General features: G+C 39.3%; 1 protein-coding gene across 2 annotated transcripts in view; it reads right to left on the reverse strand.

The window, feature by feature from the left end:
* Positions 1–11,252: 11,252 nt before the first annotated feature.
* Positions 11,253–20,878, reverse strand: part of mpped1 (metallophosphoesterase domain containing 1) — a 38,001-nt gene continuing 28,375 nt past the window's right edge. For both annotated transcript variants that reach the window (XM_072672942.1, XM_072672943.1), the window contains exons 5-7: positions 16,329–16,444; positions 15,644–15,757; positions 11,253–14,437 (exon numbers count right to left, since the gene is read on the reverse strand). In XM_072672942.1, coding sequence (XP_072529043.1) covers positions 14,319–14,437; positions 15,644–15,757; positions 16,329–16,444 — 349 coding nt within the window. In that variant the 3' untranslated portion in view covers positions 11,253–14,318. The remainder of the gene's footprint in view (positions 14,438–15,643; positions 15,758–16,328; positions 16,445–20,878) is intronic.

Consider the following 20,878-nt stretch of genomic DNA (forward strand, 5'->3'; position numbering starts at 1 on the left):
ACCATATACAACAGGATCTCCACCATGGAGAAGAACTACTTGACCATGCAAAGAACTATTCAAGCATTCTTATGGTCCTTTGACTTGTTGTGGTTCTGATTATAAGCTTTACTAAAGAACCCTTGAAATCCTTACCCACAAAGCCTCTCACAAACAAGCACTCTCTAACAAAACAAGCACTTTAGTTTAAGGTTAGTGAGTTAGCATTCTTTTCTAAGAATCTGTGGACATGAGCTAATTTACGCATTGGTATTGTCAGTGTGTATCTGCCTCCCAATTTGCCGTTGTGTGTTTTTATAATTTTTTTTGGTTCATCGTTTTTTCATGCTTCATGTGCAATTCTTTTTCTGTTCCTGTGCTTCCTCAATGTTTTCTTATGCCTCCCCTATTTGCATTTTGCAAACTGTAAAAAGCCTTGTATGGCTCCTGTTTCGAGTCTGTACTCTACACTGCACTGCGTCGTGCTTTAGCTCGGTACAAGTTGTGCTACTGAAATGTTCACTCCTGTCTTAGGCTGTCTCTGGATAAGAACTTACATGCAACAGACGTCTAGGAGGTAAGGCCATATCAGTCAACTCTGCATCCCGCTAGCCAGGCTGTGTATTAATGTTTCAAAAGCAGCTGAACATTTACATTAGCATGCATGGCCTTCATGTGGGAGCAGGCGTAGAACTGGCATTCTCATCTGCATAAATAAGCGCCCACATAAATGAATTCCAATATGCATCAGGCCTCATGCCAGCAAACCCGGTTACCAAGCTAATAATGTCTTTTTGATTACTTTATTTGAGGGGAAAAAAACAAGGTCCTATGTACGGTTAAAGTACTTAGAATATTTTTATGAATAGATTTTTTTTTTTGAGGGATTTTTTTCTGGCTGCCGTGAATGATTGTGAAATTATGATTGATTCCAAAAGAATTGTAAGGATTATTAAAAAATGGATTACTCATTTACAATCATAAAAGTAAAGGTGCCAGAAAGGGCTCTTTGGAGTGATGCCATAGAGGAAGTACTGTCCCTCAAGAGCATTCCAATGGACAGTTCTTTAACCCTCCTATTGTGTTCCAGTCAAATTTGTCCAATTTACAAATGTAGCCCATTTAACTACATTGATTATCATTAGCTTCCATGCTTCCTTTGTCCACTCAGGACATCTGAACACACTTTTTGTACACCCTTAATGTCCAAAAAAATGACCAGTCTTTGGAAATTACACTATAATAAGTGTATAAAATTGGGCCTGATTGCCACAATAGCCAACACAATAGCCATTCATCGATGGATACTGTTCCTCTCCTACAGACGCACATGCATGTGTGTACAGCATGGCTGCAAGGCTGCAAGCAGGGGATGTTCTTCAAGCTACTCTTTTCTGAGGTTTTTAAGGTATTTACACTGTTCTACCTTAAGATTGTTCAGTCTGATTGCAAGATGTTTCTGAATGATACAAATACACTAACAACACTAATAACCAACCACACGGGGTCCTACAGCTACTATTTAGCAACACCTGAGCGCCAACTGGGACACCATAGAAACTGCCTAGCAACCACCAAGCAGCTCCATAGAAACCCCACTGCCTAGAAGTGGAAACCACTTAAGCTGCACATTCATTCTACTTGCCCTTTATTTACTATTTCTGGTTAGTTTTGACTGAGAACACAAACTACATTATTTTGATCTACTACTAAAAATTAGTAGTCTGGGAGAAACAGAGGGTTTATCTGAGTATTTGTTATAGTCAAAATAATCAATACATTATGTACTATATTACATAAAGTGTGTATAATATACAGGGCTCAGGGCAATGAGGTCTACAGGCCATAAATAGCAAATAGATGTATATTATCTCTCTCTCTCTCCAACCATTTACCCCAGGAAAAAAGGGGAAGCATTTTTGCACAAAGCATTTGCACTAATAACTTTACTTTACTACCTCACTGGACTCTATTTATTACACATTGCACAATTTGCACACTACCGGCATTATTTATTATTCTCTGGTCTGTACTGTGTTGTGTTGTCTGTCTGCACTTGTTTGTTTGTGTTGCACTTGTGTTCTGTATGCACTGTCTATGTTGCACCATGGTCCTGGAGGAACGTTGTTTCGTTTCACTGTGTACTCTGTATGTAGTTGAAATGACAATAAAACCCACTTGACTTGACATCTATGTGTGTGTGTGTGTGTGTGTGTATTATTGTGACTTTATCATTAGCTATAATGGGATGCTCAATTTCGATGGGAACACAAAACTAGTTAACATTAAATGATCACCAAAAGAGGTTTTTTTTCATATTCAATTGTAAATTTGGAAAATGAAAAAATATATATTATTTTGTTATTCGTTTATGAATATAATACAGTCTGTGTTTTCTTGTTTTTTATTCACAATCATCAAAAATAGGAGATGAAGAAAAAAAAAACAGGGGCCTAACGTGTTGCTGTCAGGGAAGACAATGTGACTGAAATCGACAGCATCTTTCAGGTAATAGTAGTTTTGTCTAGATATCTAAATATCGTAGTTAACCTTATTCTGTAAAGTGACACATATGTATAATTTTTTATAGGTAACTACTGGCCCTTCCCTCACTGTTTATTATGGAAATGGTCCTAGTCTCTACATCACCAATGAGAGCATCCATTGAGAAGCCGGTAGTGGAAGGAGAAGCGGGTAGAGTTGTGTGTTACTGGCACTAACACTAGATGCTCATTGATACTCTCGCTGTATATCTTGTAATGCCTCCTTGCTATTAGATTTAGAGCTAAAGTGGTCATCAGTCATAGGAAACATAGCTACGTTGCTGTCATTGGTGATGTAGAGGCTGGGAAAGTGTACCTTTTCAAATGTAAACAGTGAGGGAAGGTGTTCACCACAATGTTTGCAGTTAGTAGTTCAGTAGTCCTATTACAAAACAAACTTGTTTTTTTGTATTATATCAATATATTACTTTTGTTTGTTTATGTATGAATTAATAAATTAATTAATTTATGTGTAAGCGTAAAGAACTGTTTAACAGTTAAATGCGAATCTCCACATAACTGACAATATTTGATCCCAAAAGGGGGTAATAAGCTACCACCAGAATGGGAAATCAGTCGGTTAATTCAACATAGGTCCAGAAACCACTTATGTATGCCACAAAAGTACCATGCTTCAGTTATTCTGCTTTTCTGCTATGAACCCCCATTCATTGCAAAAGAGTGCCATTCCTTCAGGGAACTGTGGCAAAGTGAGTGAATATCACAGGGGAAAAAAATGACAAAAAGGGTCAAGTCAAAGCTTACCAGCTCATCTAGCTCCTTTACACTTAAATTTGTACATAGAACAATTCTTCAAGAATTACCAGGAAGGCTCATGTGTGAACAGAGGCCAATACATCACTGGGAAATGAAGTGGCAACTAGATTACAGTTACAATTACTGACGTTTTTACAGTCGACTTGATTAGGTTAGTATTGAATGAAAACACCACAGTAAAAATCAGCACTGTCCCCCTACGTGGCCGCTTCTGCACAGAGGTAACACAAAATACTTTCTTTTCTTTCTCGCTGGCCATTCATGCGGAGGTGACCACGTCCCGTTGCAACACTTTCATGGGAAGACTTTCATGAATGTGTGCATGGTTAAATTACTGTTTATGGGCTGCATGTCCAGATTACGCAAATGTTTGGGCAGCTTTTGCCAAGTGACACAATCCGTCTTTTTTGTGCTAGTGAAGTAGTAAACAGCTTCTGTAGCTAATCAAACAAAAACACAATAATCCTACATGCACAAATCCTAATGCACAGTTACTCTTTATCTCATAATATAAAACAATGTTTTGTAGCAGCTAATGATCTTTTAATTCTTGTAGTTGCATTTTTCCCCCAGAAATTTGCACATTGAATTGGTTCAGACCCCTCTTGACTCATCTAAACCTTCATGCAATTTCTTGGCAGTTCTATGTTCTATTTTGACTTGCCTGTCTTACCAGCATATGAGTAATTCTCTCTGGACTTCCATATCTTTATCATACTGACCTCCACAGTTCCCCTAAACTGCCATTTCCTAATAACGTTCCACACTGTAGAAACTGACAGAAGCTTGTTTTGCCACACCCACTTTCAAAAGTTTCTTTGTTAGCCTCTGTGTTAAAATTTCTGGTAATCTTATATCAAATGGTTTATTGTCATATCATATTTAAAGTGAATGCAATCTGAAGTAGAATACTGCTGTAGACCCTGATTATATAGTATCCAGCTATGCTAGTCCAACATTCAACAGGCTATTTGAAGTTATTTCGAGGTATTTAGAGCTAAGAGCTTTGGAACACAACACAAAAAGATTAAAGTGTTGTGGGGCACCATATAACTTTTAGAAGGCAGTGGATATAAATGATATATATTATATGATGCCTCACAACACCCTGATCTTTCTGTGTATGTTTATTATTGCTGTGGTTGTAATCTACATCAACGGATCTGCAGTCGTACTGAATGTTCCAACAGAAAGTAAACAAAGATGCCCCCCCTTGTTGCTATGGAAAAAAGGTGACTTCCCTGATTTGTGGACGTTGATTAGTTCAGTTTTTAGATTTTTAGACAATATACATGCTGCAGGCCTGATGTGCTAATCTAATGTGACTTGGACTTGTACTTTTTGATATTATTAAAAAAGATACAGTAATTGCATAATTTAATGTGCAAATGTAAAAATATTTTTTAATAAAACAACAAAATATGTAATTTGGCTAAAGTTAACTAAATCAATGGCATAAAGCCTCGAGATTACTGGTGAATGTAGTCTGGTAATGTCCAGGTTTTTAAGTGTGAAAAGGATTTCGGTCTGCTGTGTTTACAGCAGAACAGTCTATGACTCTGAGAAGCCAGCAACATCCCAGACTGTAAAACTATGTATGTTAGTGATGCCCAGGCTGATACAGCTGCACAGATGTCTGTAAAGCCTGGGCCTCATAACGATGCCCGTAATGCTGCAACTCTCGGAGTGCGATTGGCTCGGACCAAATCCATCGCCCTGTGTATTCAGTAGAAACTGCATCCATAAGACAGTGAGACAGTTCTTGTCTTAAGCTTTACGCTGACTGTGTGAACCACAGTGGTTGTGAAACAGTGGTTAAGTCCTGGTTATGCAGTGTAACAATGCAGAACAGACCATGACCCCTTAAACAGCCCATGGACTGCCGGTGGGCTGAAAGCGTTATTACAAACTTCTATTACCAGAGAATAGCCCCACCAGTTTCTACAGAAGACCCTGTAGTTACTGAGGAATACACCTTAGTGTGTGATAAGCCTTTCTGTGTTAAGAGGTTAACTCAACAAAAACTGTAAAACTTATCTAATTATTCAAGTTCTCATGTATACAGCATACTCTGATTAAGGCCTAGACATCTGACTAAGAATTTTGCTGGATTTTAGCTCAGTAACCGTGTTTCTAAGCACATGTATACACATGTTCTTTTGATTTGCTTAGTCAGCACATGCATGCAGACGTAATCGGAAATAGGGCTTCTAATAGTATAGTGCATACTATTAGAAACCATTTAAAAATGAAGTTCCATTTTTGCAGGTAAATTGGGTCCATAAACAGATGTTCTAAATGTAGAGACCAGCCACTGGTTAAAATTTGAATGGGAGTTACATTCATAACACTCAACATGGCGTCTGTTAAGTGTCCCATACTTTAGCAAAAAGTGCTAATCAGCGTGCTGGTTGCGATGCGAGCATAGGAGGTTCGACATGCTAGTGGGGAAAGTCCCTTGTGATGTGGAGCAAGTGCAGTAGTCAGAACAAGATGTAAAATCATGGGTCTTGTGCATTTAACACTACAAACTATTGATGTGATCATCAGATTTTATTAGATATTTAAAATATGTTGTATTATAACCTTTAGGCTCAAGTGTTTTGGTCTTTCCAAAGAGATGGAAGCCTGGTCTTTCTGTGACTGGAAATACTAAATATAGATGCAGCCTTGGTTTAATACTGCTTAAGACAAATCTAACCAAAGCACAGACATTTGAAGCTGGTAAGACATTCAGGTAACTGATATTAATATTGCATTTTTACAGCCAATCACTGAGGAAATATCTTAATCCAAAGTCTTTCACAGAATATGAATGTTGGAGCAGTTTAGCCTATTATGTATCTTTTAACCAAGCTGTTCACCTTAGATCTAGCTGTTACAACAGTAAGCTGTCAGCTCCTTAGTTTAAACAAAACCGAGTTCTTGCTTCATTTGTCAGTACACTCAATGGTCCGTGCAAGCAACATAACAGACCATTAGCAGCGCAATAGCTTTAGTGACTTGCTGCATTAATACAGAATTCAATTTTGTTCGGCGATCATAGGCGTGCTCACATTGCGGATTTTACAACAGGCTTGAGCGTGGCTCAGCCAAACAAACAAAACAAACCTTGAGAACTGATGGACAGTGCTGGACAAGCAACAGTCTCCTGAAATGTAAAAAGATTGATCTACATAGTACTTTTTGTTGCTCATCAAACATCAAGCTCATCAAAGAAGGCTTTTTGCAATTCACCATATTTTTAGTGCCCATAAATGGAAAAGACTTAAAGACTGAGTGCCAAAAAGCTGGCGCAATATGGTCCTGTGCCCTCTGGCACTGACTGGAACGCAAAGCCTCCCCAGGCAAAAGTGAGAGATCACAGTGTCTCATTTGAGAGGTTTGCCCTTGTGGTCTAGAAGTCTAAACAAAGACTCAAGAGGTACATGGCCTTTCTGGGAAATTAAAATCTAAAAAATATAGAGGGCAGAAAAGGCTCTTAAACACCAGCTGCCATGGATTTGTACAGTAATCCTGACACGTATTCAGTTATTACAACTCAATTAGAATATCTCCTATTTTGTCCATTTTTAGTCTTCTCCTTAGTCTATGCTTTGAACCCTGTGGCTGCTCTGTACAATGTGTACATAATTCTTAAAGATTAGACCAATGGGAATTCTTAGACATTACTTGGAGTAAACCATTCCATTGATTTCCATTCAGAGTTAAGGACGTTTTTGCCTTCTCCTGTAAAATCTTGGACATACAAGTTTTTCACTGGACTGCGACGATATGCAGACAAGGGGTCTATGCGTTTTATACAGAGGCGAGTAAAAAGACACGGGACTTCCTATGAAGAACAGAGTTAATTAATTAAGTTATGAGTTAAGCATTTTTTTCTGTTATCTCAAGATAATAAAAGAATTTTGTGTTATTTTTTCCATGACCGCAACTTATTTTTCTTGAGCAAACAACATTGGTATCTCAATAAATTTACTTGTTTTCTTACAAAAACAAGACAAATAAGCTGGGATCACAGAAGAATATGAGTACAGAAAAATATTACTTGTGGCCTTTTAAGGGCTTCCATATAAAGCAGAGACCTCTCTCCTTCATCATTACACTCAGACTTGATGGAGAAGCTCTAGCACAGCTGAAAACTCACAAAGATCTCTCCAGTCCCTGAGCTCTCCGGTATGACCCATTGACCTGACTGCCAGTGTGTGTCTACAGACTGCATAGCTGTATGCTGCATTTTATGTACCTTTATGTTACCAATGGGTGTGACTGAAATAGCTGAACCTGCTAATTAAGAGGCCCCCCATGCTTTAGGCCATGTAGTGTATCAGATTTAAGTGCTTTAGAGCAGGGTGGGAAATACCTAAGAAGTAGTACTGTGTTACTACAGTTGCAATCTAAATGATTCCCCCATTGCAAAGTAGGTTTATTAGCAACATTTACAATTTACTAATAGAACAAGTGCTTTCTCCAAATTTAACACAGTGGCTCAGTGGTCTAAGGTGTTACCACTATGACCAGGGGTCATGAGTTCAAATCCTAAACCATGGCACTTTGCCATCAGTGGCCGGAGTACGAGTAGAACGGGGTAGACGGGTGGGCAGATGGCGCTTTCTCCCCTTATTGCTCCTAAGTGATGTTGGCTGGCACAGGTGTCTCTTAGCTGGTGTGGTGGATGGAGCTGGGCACCCTTTTGCTGTTCAAGTTTTGTTCCATCACTCCACATAACAGAAACCCAAAACTTCAGCGACTTGGTTTTGACTTTCCCGGTGCTGTAGAGGTGAATGGGCATGGAGACCTTCAGCGCTTAGTATGTGTAAAACCTCAGGGCCTGCTGCCACCAAATCTTAATGCAGGTCATTTGCAGTCACTCAAGGGTTTTTGACCACCTGCCTCCACAGGAATCTGATGGCAGCCGGTGATAGCTTCCTCTTTCTGCCACATCCAGGTAGTGTAGCCAGTGTTCCTTGTGAACTTTGCTTCCAGCTGTATGTCTGGGATCATTCAGTGCCTCTTTGTATCCTTGTCCTTGTTTATGCAAGGTAGTGATCTCTTCTCTGAACTTTTTGGTCAACTCTCTTGACTTGCAGTCAAACTTTGCAGTCAACAAACCCCTAACCGGTCCAGGTATTTGATGTGTTGTATCTCAAGAAACACCTGATGCGACTAACAAAGCCCCTGATTTGCAGATGTGTTCTTATGAGGGATTCTGTTCAGGGGGTTGAATAATCCCCTGCAGAGACTGCAGTAGTCATTAAAAGTGTCATTTTGTGTTGAATTTGGAGAAAGCTCTTGTTGTATTGGTTGTGTTGAGCTATTTAAATTGCTCTTGTTTTATTGGGTTATTGCAAACAGCTGAAAGTTTCTACATGCAGCTTTTTGCACAATTGGCTTTTTCTTGCAGATCAGTCCATCATGCATTTTAATATCTTTACTGTTCTTAAAATATCCAAGTTACAGCAGTGTAACATGAAACCTTCTACAACTAAGGTAATCTGTCTTTATGCTAGCAACACTGCCGCCTGGCCTGCACTGCTGAGGAAGAGGAGGAAGAACAGCGAGAAAGAAACTCCCTACCCCTGCTAACCATAGAGTGGCTGAGCTGCTTGCCCTGAAGTATGATCTAAAGAACAATGGATGACTGTCTTGCCCCGACTTCATCTGTCATTTTGCCTGCACCCTACAGCCAGATGTTAAACGGACCAGCAGCCTCCTCCTGCAAAACACAATTAAAAGTGAACATTATTTGAAACAAACAGTTGTTCAATTTCAGCAAGCCTTACTCAACCTACTTTTAACTGTGCATCACAAAAAAGAAACATCTGTGCTGCTTTTTTTTTTTTAAAGTTAGCCAAGGGCCCACCGTTCAACTTAAAAAGAGCATGCTGTTATGTAGTTTAATCCCATAAAAGTCAATTTACACCCGGTTTAGATAGGAAGGTGACTGTAATACCAATTCAGCTGGAGGCATAGGGGAATCCTGAATAGAGCACATTTTGGATACGTTACAATTGAAAGCAGCATCAGTACGTCCGCAGAGGACTGGAATAAAATGGCTTCATTCTCTGAACCGCTGATGACTGAAAGAAGCACTGTGCTCAAGTTAAATCAGGGAGTAGGAAGGAGAGGCGGGCGCCAGATTGGGTAAAAACTCAGCAGGGACCTCCCACCCTGAGGCTCTGTTCTGACACTCTGCTGATGACAGAATTGGGAGATCTCGTCTTTTTGGCATAAGAAGGAGAGCCATCACTGAACAAAGAGCGGGGCTGGTTTAGCATGACTCCCCACAGAGTAACTCCATTGCGCCCTGAGCCATGTTAAAAGTGGGTGGGTGAGGCTAAACCTGGCAACCCGCGTGAAATCTGCCACCTTCCAAAATCTATCCAAGACACAATCTGTACCATTTCCTAATCAGCAATGTTCCAAAAAGCCAAATCCACGCGAATCCACACACGAGAGCCTAGCATTTCATTGACTCACTACTATTAATATAACATGTCACTACTAATAAAATGCAGTCTTGTGCCAGAAAATTCTTAGTCTTTTGTTCTGGATAAGGCAGTGTGAACTTTCTGCTTGTCATCTTTCTCCATGCTCTGAGGCGTTGTCATGGTGATAATATCTTACATGATAATGGGCGAGCGAGATGGACGTGATTGTGCCTTGCTGTAGGACATTTCTCTTCAGAATAGCTGATAATGCTTCCCAGAGGTTATTAGAAGTAGGCATGCTTTTGCATGTGCGTGGATCAGGGTGGACTTTTGAACCTGGATGGCCGAGTTCACTGCTAATAACTTTGTTAAGTACGTTATTTCAGACAAGTGCTAATATTAAGTTTGGCTGGGATAAGAAAGTCGTGACACCTTAATAGGGAGCTTTCTTTATTGGTACAAATCTTTCAGCACCTAGGTCTTCTGAAAGGTGCCTTCAAAGAACACTGTAGTCTATATTGTCAACCATGCATTCAGTACCCCAAGGTACACCCCATCAAATACTTGGTGGTTGACTCAGAGCTGGAATGACGCTCATGTCCAGCCCTTTTCAACTCCTTCCAAAGCACCATGTCTGCCACAATAGCCATATGTCATCCATATATACCATACAATGCAACACAGCAGAACTCAGTGTGTGTTGTAATGACTGCTCACTGCTTTTCTGTCTTTCGTATCAGAGTCGGCCTCCAGTACAATTGCTGCACAGCATCTGCCCCTGTTTCTGGCATCTTGTAGGGAGCCAGGCAGCGTGCTCTGGGATGTTTAACACCACTCGCATGCAGCAAACTGGGCCTTTGTTCAAATCTAAAGCTATGAAATGCCAGCCGCAGAGATGCACGCTGTTTGTTTTTTGTGTGCGTGTGTGTGTGAGAGGTGGGGGCTGACAGCAGGTGACAGCAAAGAGTACAGATATAAAGAAAGCCAGAAACAGGTGCTTTTTACAAAGAGTGCTGAGTACAGGAGAGTGAAAAGGTATGAAATGAAGCTGTAAAAAAAATGGAATAAATGAACAGAAAATGGCAAAACAGACAAAAACCCCCCAAAAAACTCAAAAAGGAAGCAGGGAGGCGAGGGAAAGGAGCAGAAAGGACAGAGGTACGACGCAGAAGAGGGGAGCGAGGAGAGAGTAGTCTTTAATAGCACAGTAAAAGCCAGCCCAGAATAAATTACACTCCATCCCGCAGGATTACTCATGTAATTATTTGAACGAAGGATTTCATTAGGATGTGCAGAAGTGTGGAAGAGTGAGGCGACCGAATGAAAGAGAGAATATGATTTTTACCCATGTAAATTAGGTTTTAGCCACGTTCGGATAATTGATATGAAATTCAGATCCCTTTGATTACAACAAAAGCGGAGCAATGATAAAGTTTCAATCCACTCATCTCGCACCGGGCAAGAATATGAGAAACGCATGAAAGGAGGGAGGGAAGGAAAGGCAAGACACGTAAGCCGTTGGCACGGATAAGATTTTATTTAATTTGCGTAAATGATCTTTCAGAGAACAAAAGGATTTGGATTCTAAGAAAGGCGTGTTCCTTGGAAGGTTAACCCTTGTTACAATGTTTCCTCGGTACCAGAAAAAAATTCTTATGTTTTAAGAGCTTTTAAAAAATGTAATGTAAAAAAATTAAAGAAAAAGAAACAAAAACGTTATACAGGTAATCTAGAGCACGAATGTTTACAACACAAAAGATTGTCTCACGAATCTCAGAATCCTTATTTTATCATTCTGAACAGCATGCTGCGTGGAAAACATCCAGAAACACAGCAGACAGGAACAAAACAAAACAAAAAGCAAAACAAATATGAATGAATATATGAATTATATAAAAGGAGAAACCTTTAATGAAATGTAAACAAAATGCATACAAAAAACCCTCCCATCAAATACGCCAGGGTGAGCTCAGACTCCAAAACATCACATCAAATGACCAAATGCTCCTCTTTTCTCTGCTAGACTTTCCCAGTCGTATTTGAAATAGTGCAGCAGTTTTCTGCATCTCAACAGTCGGTGTGGTGTCACTGATTACCTGACAGTTTGAATGCGTTCCTCTACTTAGAATAGATAAGGACTCACTAATAATAGAAGGAACTGGGCAGTTGCAAACTACTGGACATATCATCGCTGTCATGCAAAATCTTGCATCTCCAAAAGGGCAACTTTACAGCAGAAGGAAAAAGGGCTTCTTAACTTTCAATGGAAGTTGTGAGCATAGAAAGATTTTGGAGCATTTCTATTGGTCCATACATCGGGAAATCTGACACAACGTAAAGAACAACGGTCAGATTCACATTAAGTCAAAACTGCCAGAAAATGGAGATACAAGGTTTTTGCATGACAGTGAAGACATATTCACACCTGCAACCACTGCACTCCAACAACAGACTAATTCCCATAACAATCTTAGCATGAGAGAATAACTGTTGAAGGTAAACCCAGGAACAGCACAGTAAGAAAGCTTGCTTTATCTTTCTCACATAAGATTTACTGGTATCGATGTATAATCAGGTCTGTATCCTTAGCTCTAATTACGCAAGGAATTATCATACAGATGTAAAGCTTACGTTTACAACCCCCTTTGAAGGATTCGTGAAAGTTTTGCATGACACAATTAAGCAATTGCCCAGTGGCTTCTATTTTAAGTCGTGAGTAAATAGGTTAGATAATTAACACTCACCACCAGATTCTCATGATGTTACCATGCTTTACCCTTATTTTGTTCATGGGATGGTGATCTTACAAAATGGTACATCTCCAAGGTGGGTCTACGCAATAAATAAAAAGTCAATATGGATTCAATGAACCTTTAATATAATGTTCTCAAACTTGTTTAGTCACATAGGCAAGCAATTGACAAATTATGCATGTGCACATATTCTAACCAAAATACTTGGAATTTGGAGCATCAAGGAAAACACTTCTTTAATTTTGACAGTGGATTGAAGTTAATTCTACTTTTAATTGAAACCACATTTCCTGTTGTTTGTTTACTAAATATTAATTGATTCATTTTGATTTTTTCTTCATTTATTTGTTGCTGTATTTTATCAACGGCTACATCTGCATTTTTTCTTAGGGCACAAGGGTCTGATTCTGAGAATTTGGGTTTCTTGGACATAGCATGTCCATTTTGGCACCCAAACAGGTGCTGAGTGCTGATCATTAATATGCATGAGCTAATTAACATGTGGATTCTGATGGGCTGTATAGCACAGTGATTAGGAAAGACCAGTGCGCTGATCATCGCCATTATGATTTTACAAACAGAACTTAAAAAATGACATTTTGCGCATCATAGCACAGTTACTGCTACTGTTTTCACAGTTACTCCTACTTTGTTAAAAGTAGGCTGAAAAATGCTGCCATATTCCCTTAAAGAGGAGCTTTTTGACCTCTGATGTGTGCAAATGCATACACTTGCCACTCATTCATACGTTCATCCATTTCAAAGGAGTAAATGAAAGATCCCAGTACTTATATTGTTAGTATAACTATGACCATTAGGCCTAGTGCTGACATTCCGAATACTTGTAAAATCCATGAGTGTAAATGATAGCCAAGAGCAATGTTAATAAATTAGAGTTGGGAATATGTAGATCAAAGTGCAATGTATTCTTGTTAGGCAAAAGTGCACTTTGAGCACGGGCATGTCTTTGATTTTCGGGTGAGAACTGAAGTGCTTAAAAAAATTAAATACTTGACATCTAACAAGCTCTCTGAAAAATCTGAGAAGATTAAAATGCTTCAATAAAGGACTGCTTTCTACAAAATCACTTACATCAAACATGTTTACAATAAAATGCATAAAGGAAGCATAAAAATGAAGACCATATAGGTTTTTTTTCACATTAACGTTACACATTACACTTTCAGTGTCTGACCTCTGTCCCAAACATGGCACTGGGTAATAGAGAGAGTATGGGCTTTTCTGCTGATATCTCTGGGGAAACAGAGGAAGAGGTGACGCACACCCTGAACAAACCTTCTTCGCAGCATGGCACTGGATAAGGTAAGAGATGGGAGCAACAAGAACAAAAATGAATGATGTGAACAAAGTGTTGCAAAAATCAAGGCTGGCAATGCACACTTCATCCGATGCACTTCTGACCTTCAAGACGTTCTGAAATTTCAGCAAAAAGTGTTTTTTTTCCCTCAGAGGTCCTTTGAGGCTTCAAGGTTTCAGAGTTTCTCAGGGTTAAATCATGGCAAGAGTCCCAAGCCACCACCTCCCAGAATCCCATGGTTGTCCAGTGAGAGACCACCATTAATAAGGGATTGTCACCACGTTTCAAGTGCAATGAAAAAGTGAGAACCAGTTAAAAACATGGTAGAACGTCTTTAAATGAGGCAGTAGCATAGTCAATATTTGAAGACAGAACATGGCACAAAATGGATGAAAATCTCCACGAGAATGTCCAGAGCACAGTCTTGCTCATATTTACACACAAAAGAGCACCCAAATACACGTCAGAGAGGGGACCCTGAATGCAGACGGCGAACGCGGGGAGTGGCCGAGTTCAATCATGAGCTCCTGGGGTTGGGCAGGTCAAAGACAATGGGGGAGTTCATAGGCTGAAAGTTGACTGTGCACGTAGAGGCATTAATAAAAGTAGTGGTTCCGTCCGTCATCATGCCATAACCTAATAAGCATAGCCACACACAAACAAACAAAAAGAGAGATTTCAATTCTTAATACAAAATCAGAAAGTTTGAAAAAAGGCATGAGTAGGACAGAAAATATTGCTATTACATTATGCAAAAGGCAAATGGCAAAACTAATAAATTAAGTCATTCTGTTCTGCAAGTAACCTAACCAGTCTCAGACATTTCCAATGTATGTGTTATGATAAGCTAATTATCATGATAATAAACCCTAATTAATATGACTGATTCTAAAATCACACATGTATATCTTAGTCCAGTCACTGCCAACCATTCTATTATGTGTCATGTTACAACTGCTATGTGTACCATTACACTTGCAATGCAATTTGGTCCATTTCATGCAGGGCTAAAAAAGACAGTGGCAGAGTCCCTATAACTGTGCATATCTTGATACAGAAGCGTCAAGGATTTACAGGTGTTGTTTCGAAAGACAAATCAACACAGCCAGCTTTGAAAAGCACACTGCAATCACCACAACCACATAATGTATGAACTGTGCACTTATTATTTGCATGATTATGTGTGACTCATCTTTCACATGGTAAGAGAGAGATGAATGCAGCTCAGGGGAAAACATATGAGGCAAAACGAAAAAATATCTGCAATGAAAAAAAGTCGAGTAGATTTCTGATGTGATGAAAATTCGGGAAAGATGATAGGTCTAAATGATGAGAGTGAAATAAATTAAATCCAGGGTTCACACGTTTCAACTAATGCAGAATCATAAACTCAACTCTCCCTTTAGGCATGATTATCATATCGTTTTATGCTTCTTTGTAATAATATGAAATGGAAGCAAATCCATTTTCAATGACACCCCCCCAGAACCCCCTAACAAAATAACAAACACCAAATTAACAAATAAAATCTTGGGCATTTTGTACTAGTTGTTTTGAATTTAAGTGCTAATTTTATTCGGTGTGAATCTGAACGTGATCTAGTTCCTATTCAGAGCACCACAGGGAGACAGCCTGCCCTGCTAATCCCAAAATAGGGTGAAGCTTCATGGTACCATGAGTGTGTTGGAGCTCTGAGTGTGTAAGCCTAGCAGAGACACTTTATGTGATGACTTATTCATCACAGGTCTATACAGCGTGCATGTTTTGATATTCAGCACTGGCTCCGTTGTGTTTTTTGTTATATAGTAGCTTGCATTTCAGAAATGGGCGTATGAATGTTACCTTCATGTATGTGTCCAAAAACATGTAGTTTGGGTTGGACTCTTCTCTGGACTGTATTTAGTAGCTCCATGCAGCCGACGCGCTGCATCTTCCTTGGCACCCAGTCTAGAAATCCTGCATGAAAGCACGTTATAACAATGTTACAAACTCCTTAGCGTCTAGTAGGTATCCTCAATTCTGAATTATCTTCTCAATATACATTCATTGCACACATAGATTTACTGCATATAGAATAGATCAGTAGAGGTGCAGAGATTCTGATTTAGAGCTGGCTGGCAAACGTACAGATGCACACATGGGAAAGAAGCACACACACATCTCATGAGAATTAAGCCTTTGTCACACACTCTGAAAGCCCACGAGCTGGGTGTCTTAAACTGCAGCTGTCTTTATGGAGAAACTTCCCCCTGCCATATACATAATGTGTGTGTGTGTGTGTGTGTGTGTGTTTGTGTATGTGTGTGTGTGTGTTTTATTGTGTGCAGAGGGATTTGCCGCACTGCGAACAGCGTCTCGGTGTTGCATGCTTTAGCAGCCTGCTGTAGCCACTCCATCTGCCAAACCCTCAGAGCAAATGTGTGTGCGTGAGTGTGTGTTTCAATGAAAACAAAATTACAGGAAAAAGCCTTGAGTTAGAGGCTACCTGTGTCTGTGTGAGTGCATGTGTGCCTGTTTTGTGACTTACCCAGAGGAGGGCAGTGTGTGAGCAGAATGTCAGTTGAGTCTGGGATCTGGTTCCACTTGTCCAACAGAGCCTGCCCTCGCGGCAGATTAAAACCCCAGCCATAGTACCACGGCTGCCTGCACACATGCACACAGAAAAACACAGAGAGAGCAAGGAGGCACATTTAATGTCTATTGACGCAAAACAAGTTCTGGAAAACATGAACATCAACATCTTCCCCCAACCCCCCTGTGGTGCTCTGATCTTCCTCATACTAATCTTAATCCATGCCCAGATTACCCCAGTGCTGATGAAGGTAATCTGACACTTCTCAGTGTGTGTGTGTGCGTATGTGTGTAAATTTGTAGGCACATGAACTAAACTAATAAGGAAACAATTAGTACTCTAATTCAGATTTTTGGATGTTTACTCATTTCCACTGTAAGAAATTGTATGTAAAAACTATAAATAATACATACAGCTAAAAACAGCGCTTTTGACAATTTTAAACATTCAGTGACGACAAGAAAAGGCCAGCTCAGAAATGAATTTTTAAATAAATGATCACACACTGGCTTCCTCTCTCACAGGCTAAGGGGCCATTTTCGGGCATTATTATGAGCCGGCAGCAGTAAGGGCGTTCTCAGAAAGTAAATAAAAGAATTTAGTCTCAGCAGTATGGAGCTATTTTACAATGGAACATGAAAACAGACCATAATATCTGACTTAACTTCATAAAACTATTGTTGAAACCAGCAGGAAAAATGCAAAACAGCACCAAACTATGCGTTCAGAACTGGGAGAACACTTGACTGCAGTGTTTTGACTGCAGGAACTGGAAGCTGAATGGTCAAGGAGGTGAGTTAGACTGGATTATAAGATATTAAGCACACTATAAAACAGTAATTTTAAGTAAAGTCTCTACTAAACTAAATAAATCAGTCCAGAATCTCTCATTATAGAAACTAGAAATATTATTAGCATTAATTAATAATCAACAGAACTTTGTATCAAAACTGTGTGGCTGTATTATTTATACAGACATAAAGATCGAATGAGATCAGTATCGGCTAATACTTAGCATCGAGTGACCCAAATCAAATTGGGGGGCATAATAACTTGATTAAAAGACCCCTACTAAATATCCTCCACAGAGGGTCACTAATAGCACTCAGATGTTTTTGTGTGCATCAGCAGAAGCAAGAAACCCACAGTAGCGGTGCCTCTTGAATGCACATTTCAATCTATTTCTCATTTATTTTGATAAATTTTTCTTGTTTAAAAAATGTTATTCATTTTTCTTGTTGTATCATCATTTAAAAAACAACAAAATACTAAATACAACTAAAGACAAATGGAGTTGCAAGGTTTTCATAAAAATGACAAACAGGAGACGTAATAAAGAAAGGAAACGAAGAACAGTAAGGGCAGTTTTAGGGAGTTAAAAGGAAGATGGAGGAAGACGGAGGAAGAAGGAGGCGATTTGAGAAGAGGAGGGGTTTCAGATGGAGGAGGGTTTGATAGCTCTGCCTGTGTCCCATCACTTTGATTGCAGATGCACCAAGCTTGAGTGACGGTGTAGAAATTAACATGTCACTAACAATCTGTCCCCAGATCCATCTTCTTCCACTGTGTCGGATTTGCACATTTGTGTGTGTGTGTGCGTGTATGTGTGTGCGTGTGTTTGACTCAAAGTGGCAGTTTGCTCATGAAAGTTGTTCAGATTTTGTAATTTAGAGCGAGCAGTCACTTGAAACGTTTACTTTTATAGGATAGTGTTTGATGCATCAATGTCCAAAGCCGACACAAATGCATGCTTCCACATACACACCCCAGTCTTCGACTCACTCTCTCCCTTACATCCCCAAACACACACACACACGGACACAGACACACAAAGTTGTGGAAATTTTGAGTGTAAATGCAGAGAAGCCCGAAGGTTCATCCTCCCAGGAAGGTCAGGAGAAGAGAGACACCTCATGGGAAATAGAGTCCTATTTTCATCTGTTTTCATTTGATTAATATTCAAATCATCTCCAACATCAGAGCCTTCACGTTTATGATGAAACATCTGAAGTGCCGTGAACGCTATTTGAATAATTTATCTTAAATCTTAAAACTTTAAAATGGTTGTTGCATATTAATGATCATATTTAAATATTCATGCCCATCTTTACATGAATGTACATGAATGTCTCTATTATACTGAATGGGGTAAAGATTCTGTATTGATGTGCCTGACTCCACTTTAATAACTGAAGTATTACTGTGAGAAAGAAAGCAAGACACAAGCTCAACTTGTTACCCATACTAAATGACTGTTCCCTCAGCAGATGAGTAGAGATGGTAAACTCTTGAATAAAAGAAAAACAAACTATTGGTTAAGATGGTCAGAAGCAACCCAAGAACCACCCAGGCACCGGCCTGCAATGAACTGAAAACTACTGGAACACCAATGTTACTGTCTACAAAAGAGGCGAGAGAAATAAGAGGCAACTTACAAGGGAAAAAGGTTTTAAGCATGGTGGTGGTAGCATCATGTACTGTGCTGTAATAAAACAGCACAGTACATGATGCTACCACCACCATGCTTAAAACCTCTTATTATGAACCTTTTGGAATGGCCTCCCGAAGTCCTTATTAACAAATGTGGACTGTGCTTTAAAATCAAGTCTGTGCCAGAAAACCAACAAATGTAACTGATCTCTATCAACTCTGTTAAGAAGACTCAAATATCCCATCAGAATTCTGCCAGATGCTTGTTATTTGCTGCCAAAAGTCTCACTGGCTAGAGGACATTTAACCCCTTAAAAAGTCTATGGACCACTGACTTTTATTACCAAAGAATAGCCCCACTAGTTTGTACAGAAGTCCCTGTAGTTACCTTAGTGTGTTGTAAGCTTTTCTTCATTAAGTGGTTAACCTAGTATTAAGTGTAAGAGGACACTTTAAAAGTAAGAGGAGTTTAAGCGTAATAGGACATTTAACGTAGTAGTGCACTGTGTGCATATTTCTGGTGTATAATTTTGATCCTGTGTTGATTTCAGAATCCCCCCAAAACATAATTTGTTGTTTTTTATAGATTGTGTATGGTGTACACTCATTCTGCCACCTCTGACCACTGTAACTGTAACTAACAGAATAAGAGAGCTTGTTGAATTAATGTGATTTGTCCCTGGTCAAATTGAAAATAACATGTAATTCACTTAAACAAAGCACAGAGCTGTCAGCATGCATAGTATACCAAAGCTTCTTTGTTTTTCATTATTTCTGCTTTTTATTTGTTGAGAGGGGTAAAAAGAGCTCCGAACAGCTGTTTGCTTTCGCACGCAGACTCCCCTGGTGATACCATGAGCGAAGAAATCTAAAAACAAAAAAAATCAAGCATTATCGGAGGAGTTCATTTTATGTGAATTGCCTGCCCTGTTCTCTCCGGTGACCGCTACTGTGCTTTAAGCTGCCTTTAATCCAGCCTGAGGTTGACATACAATTATAAATAAAAGGCAAATAGGGGTAAGGACTTGGTCAGATGTGTGTGTGTGTGTGCGCGTGTGCATGTGTTAGACAGTGTTCTCACGGCCTAATGATATCAATGCAGCCCCCATGAATCTTTAAAGGCTTAGCTAGAAGAAAAAGGCTGTGGGGTGCCTAGGCTTCAATATTTCATCACGTTGGTTAACTTTAGAGTTGTTCGAGGAAGAGAAGGGGGGAGAAAAAACACACGTTATGAGAAAAATCACGATTTTAAAAAGAGATCATTAATGTTTTAAAGGAATTTTAAATCTAAATCAACTCAGAATGCCAGTGAGGTGGTAAACTTTGAGCTAAAAAAATTGAGTGAGGATGAAAGAAGAGAGTGAGAGTGAGGAGCATGATAGAAAAAAAAGAAAAAGCATGTGCAAGAGAGGCAAAGAGAAAAAAATCAGACACTGTTTACAACAGAATAAGGCAATCCAAAGTGTAGAAAGTAGGGGTTGTAATGGTTCACTTCTTTTATGGTCCAATTTTTGAACAAATGTCTAAAAAGGAACACTCCAAAGACAACAACCTAGAAAGAAACATGTAATGATTTACTTTAATGGGTGGGTTCATAGTTCATAGTTTAATAGAACTATAAGTTCAAGTAAGCTCTGTGAAGTCAGATGCCTGTCCTGACTACTGCAGACTGCAGGGTTCACCTGCTTCAACTTAGCTAATTAGCAAGGCTTTTGTGACTTGAACATAGATAGACAGCGGTAATCTGTTGTGGCCTGGACAAATACCTAATACCTATTAGGGCTGCACGATATTGGGAAAAAACTATAAATATATAAATATAAATATATATATTGCAATATATATTTATTATGCAATATATATTTTCACCAGAAGCACTTCATGTATGCAAAATTACATTTCATGCCTGGCAGACATGTAATGAAAAATGAGAGCAGTTAGGATTTTCCTTTTGTATTAAGCAGCAAAAAGTAGCAAGTAGCACGAGGTGTTTGGTAGAATTTGACATTGCACTTTCTGCGATGTGACTATTGCGCATATATGAAACGATATATTGTGCAGCCCTAATACCCATA

This window comes from Salminus brasiliensis, chromosome 2 (genome assembly GCF_030463535.1).
Source record: "Salminus brasiliensis chromosome 2, fSalBra1.hap2, whole genome shotgun sequence".
Taxonomy (NCBI): domain Eukaryota; kingdom Metazoa; phylum Chordata; class Actinopteri; order Characiformes; family Bryconidae; genus Salminus; species Salminus brasiliensis.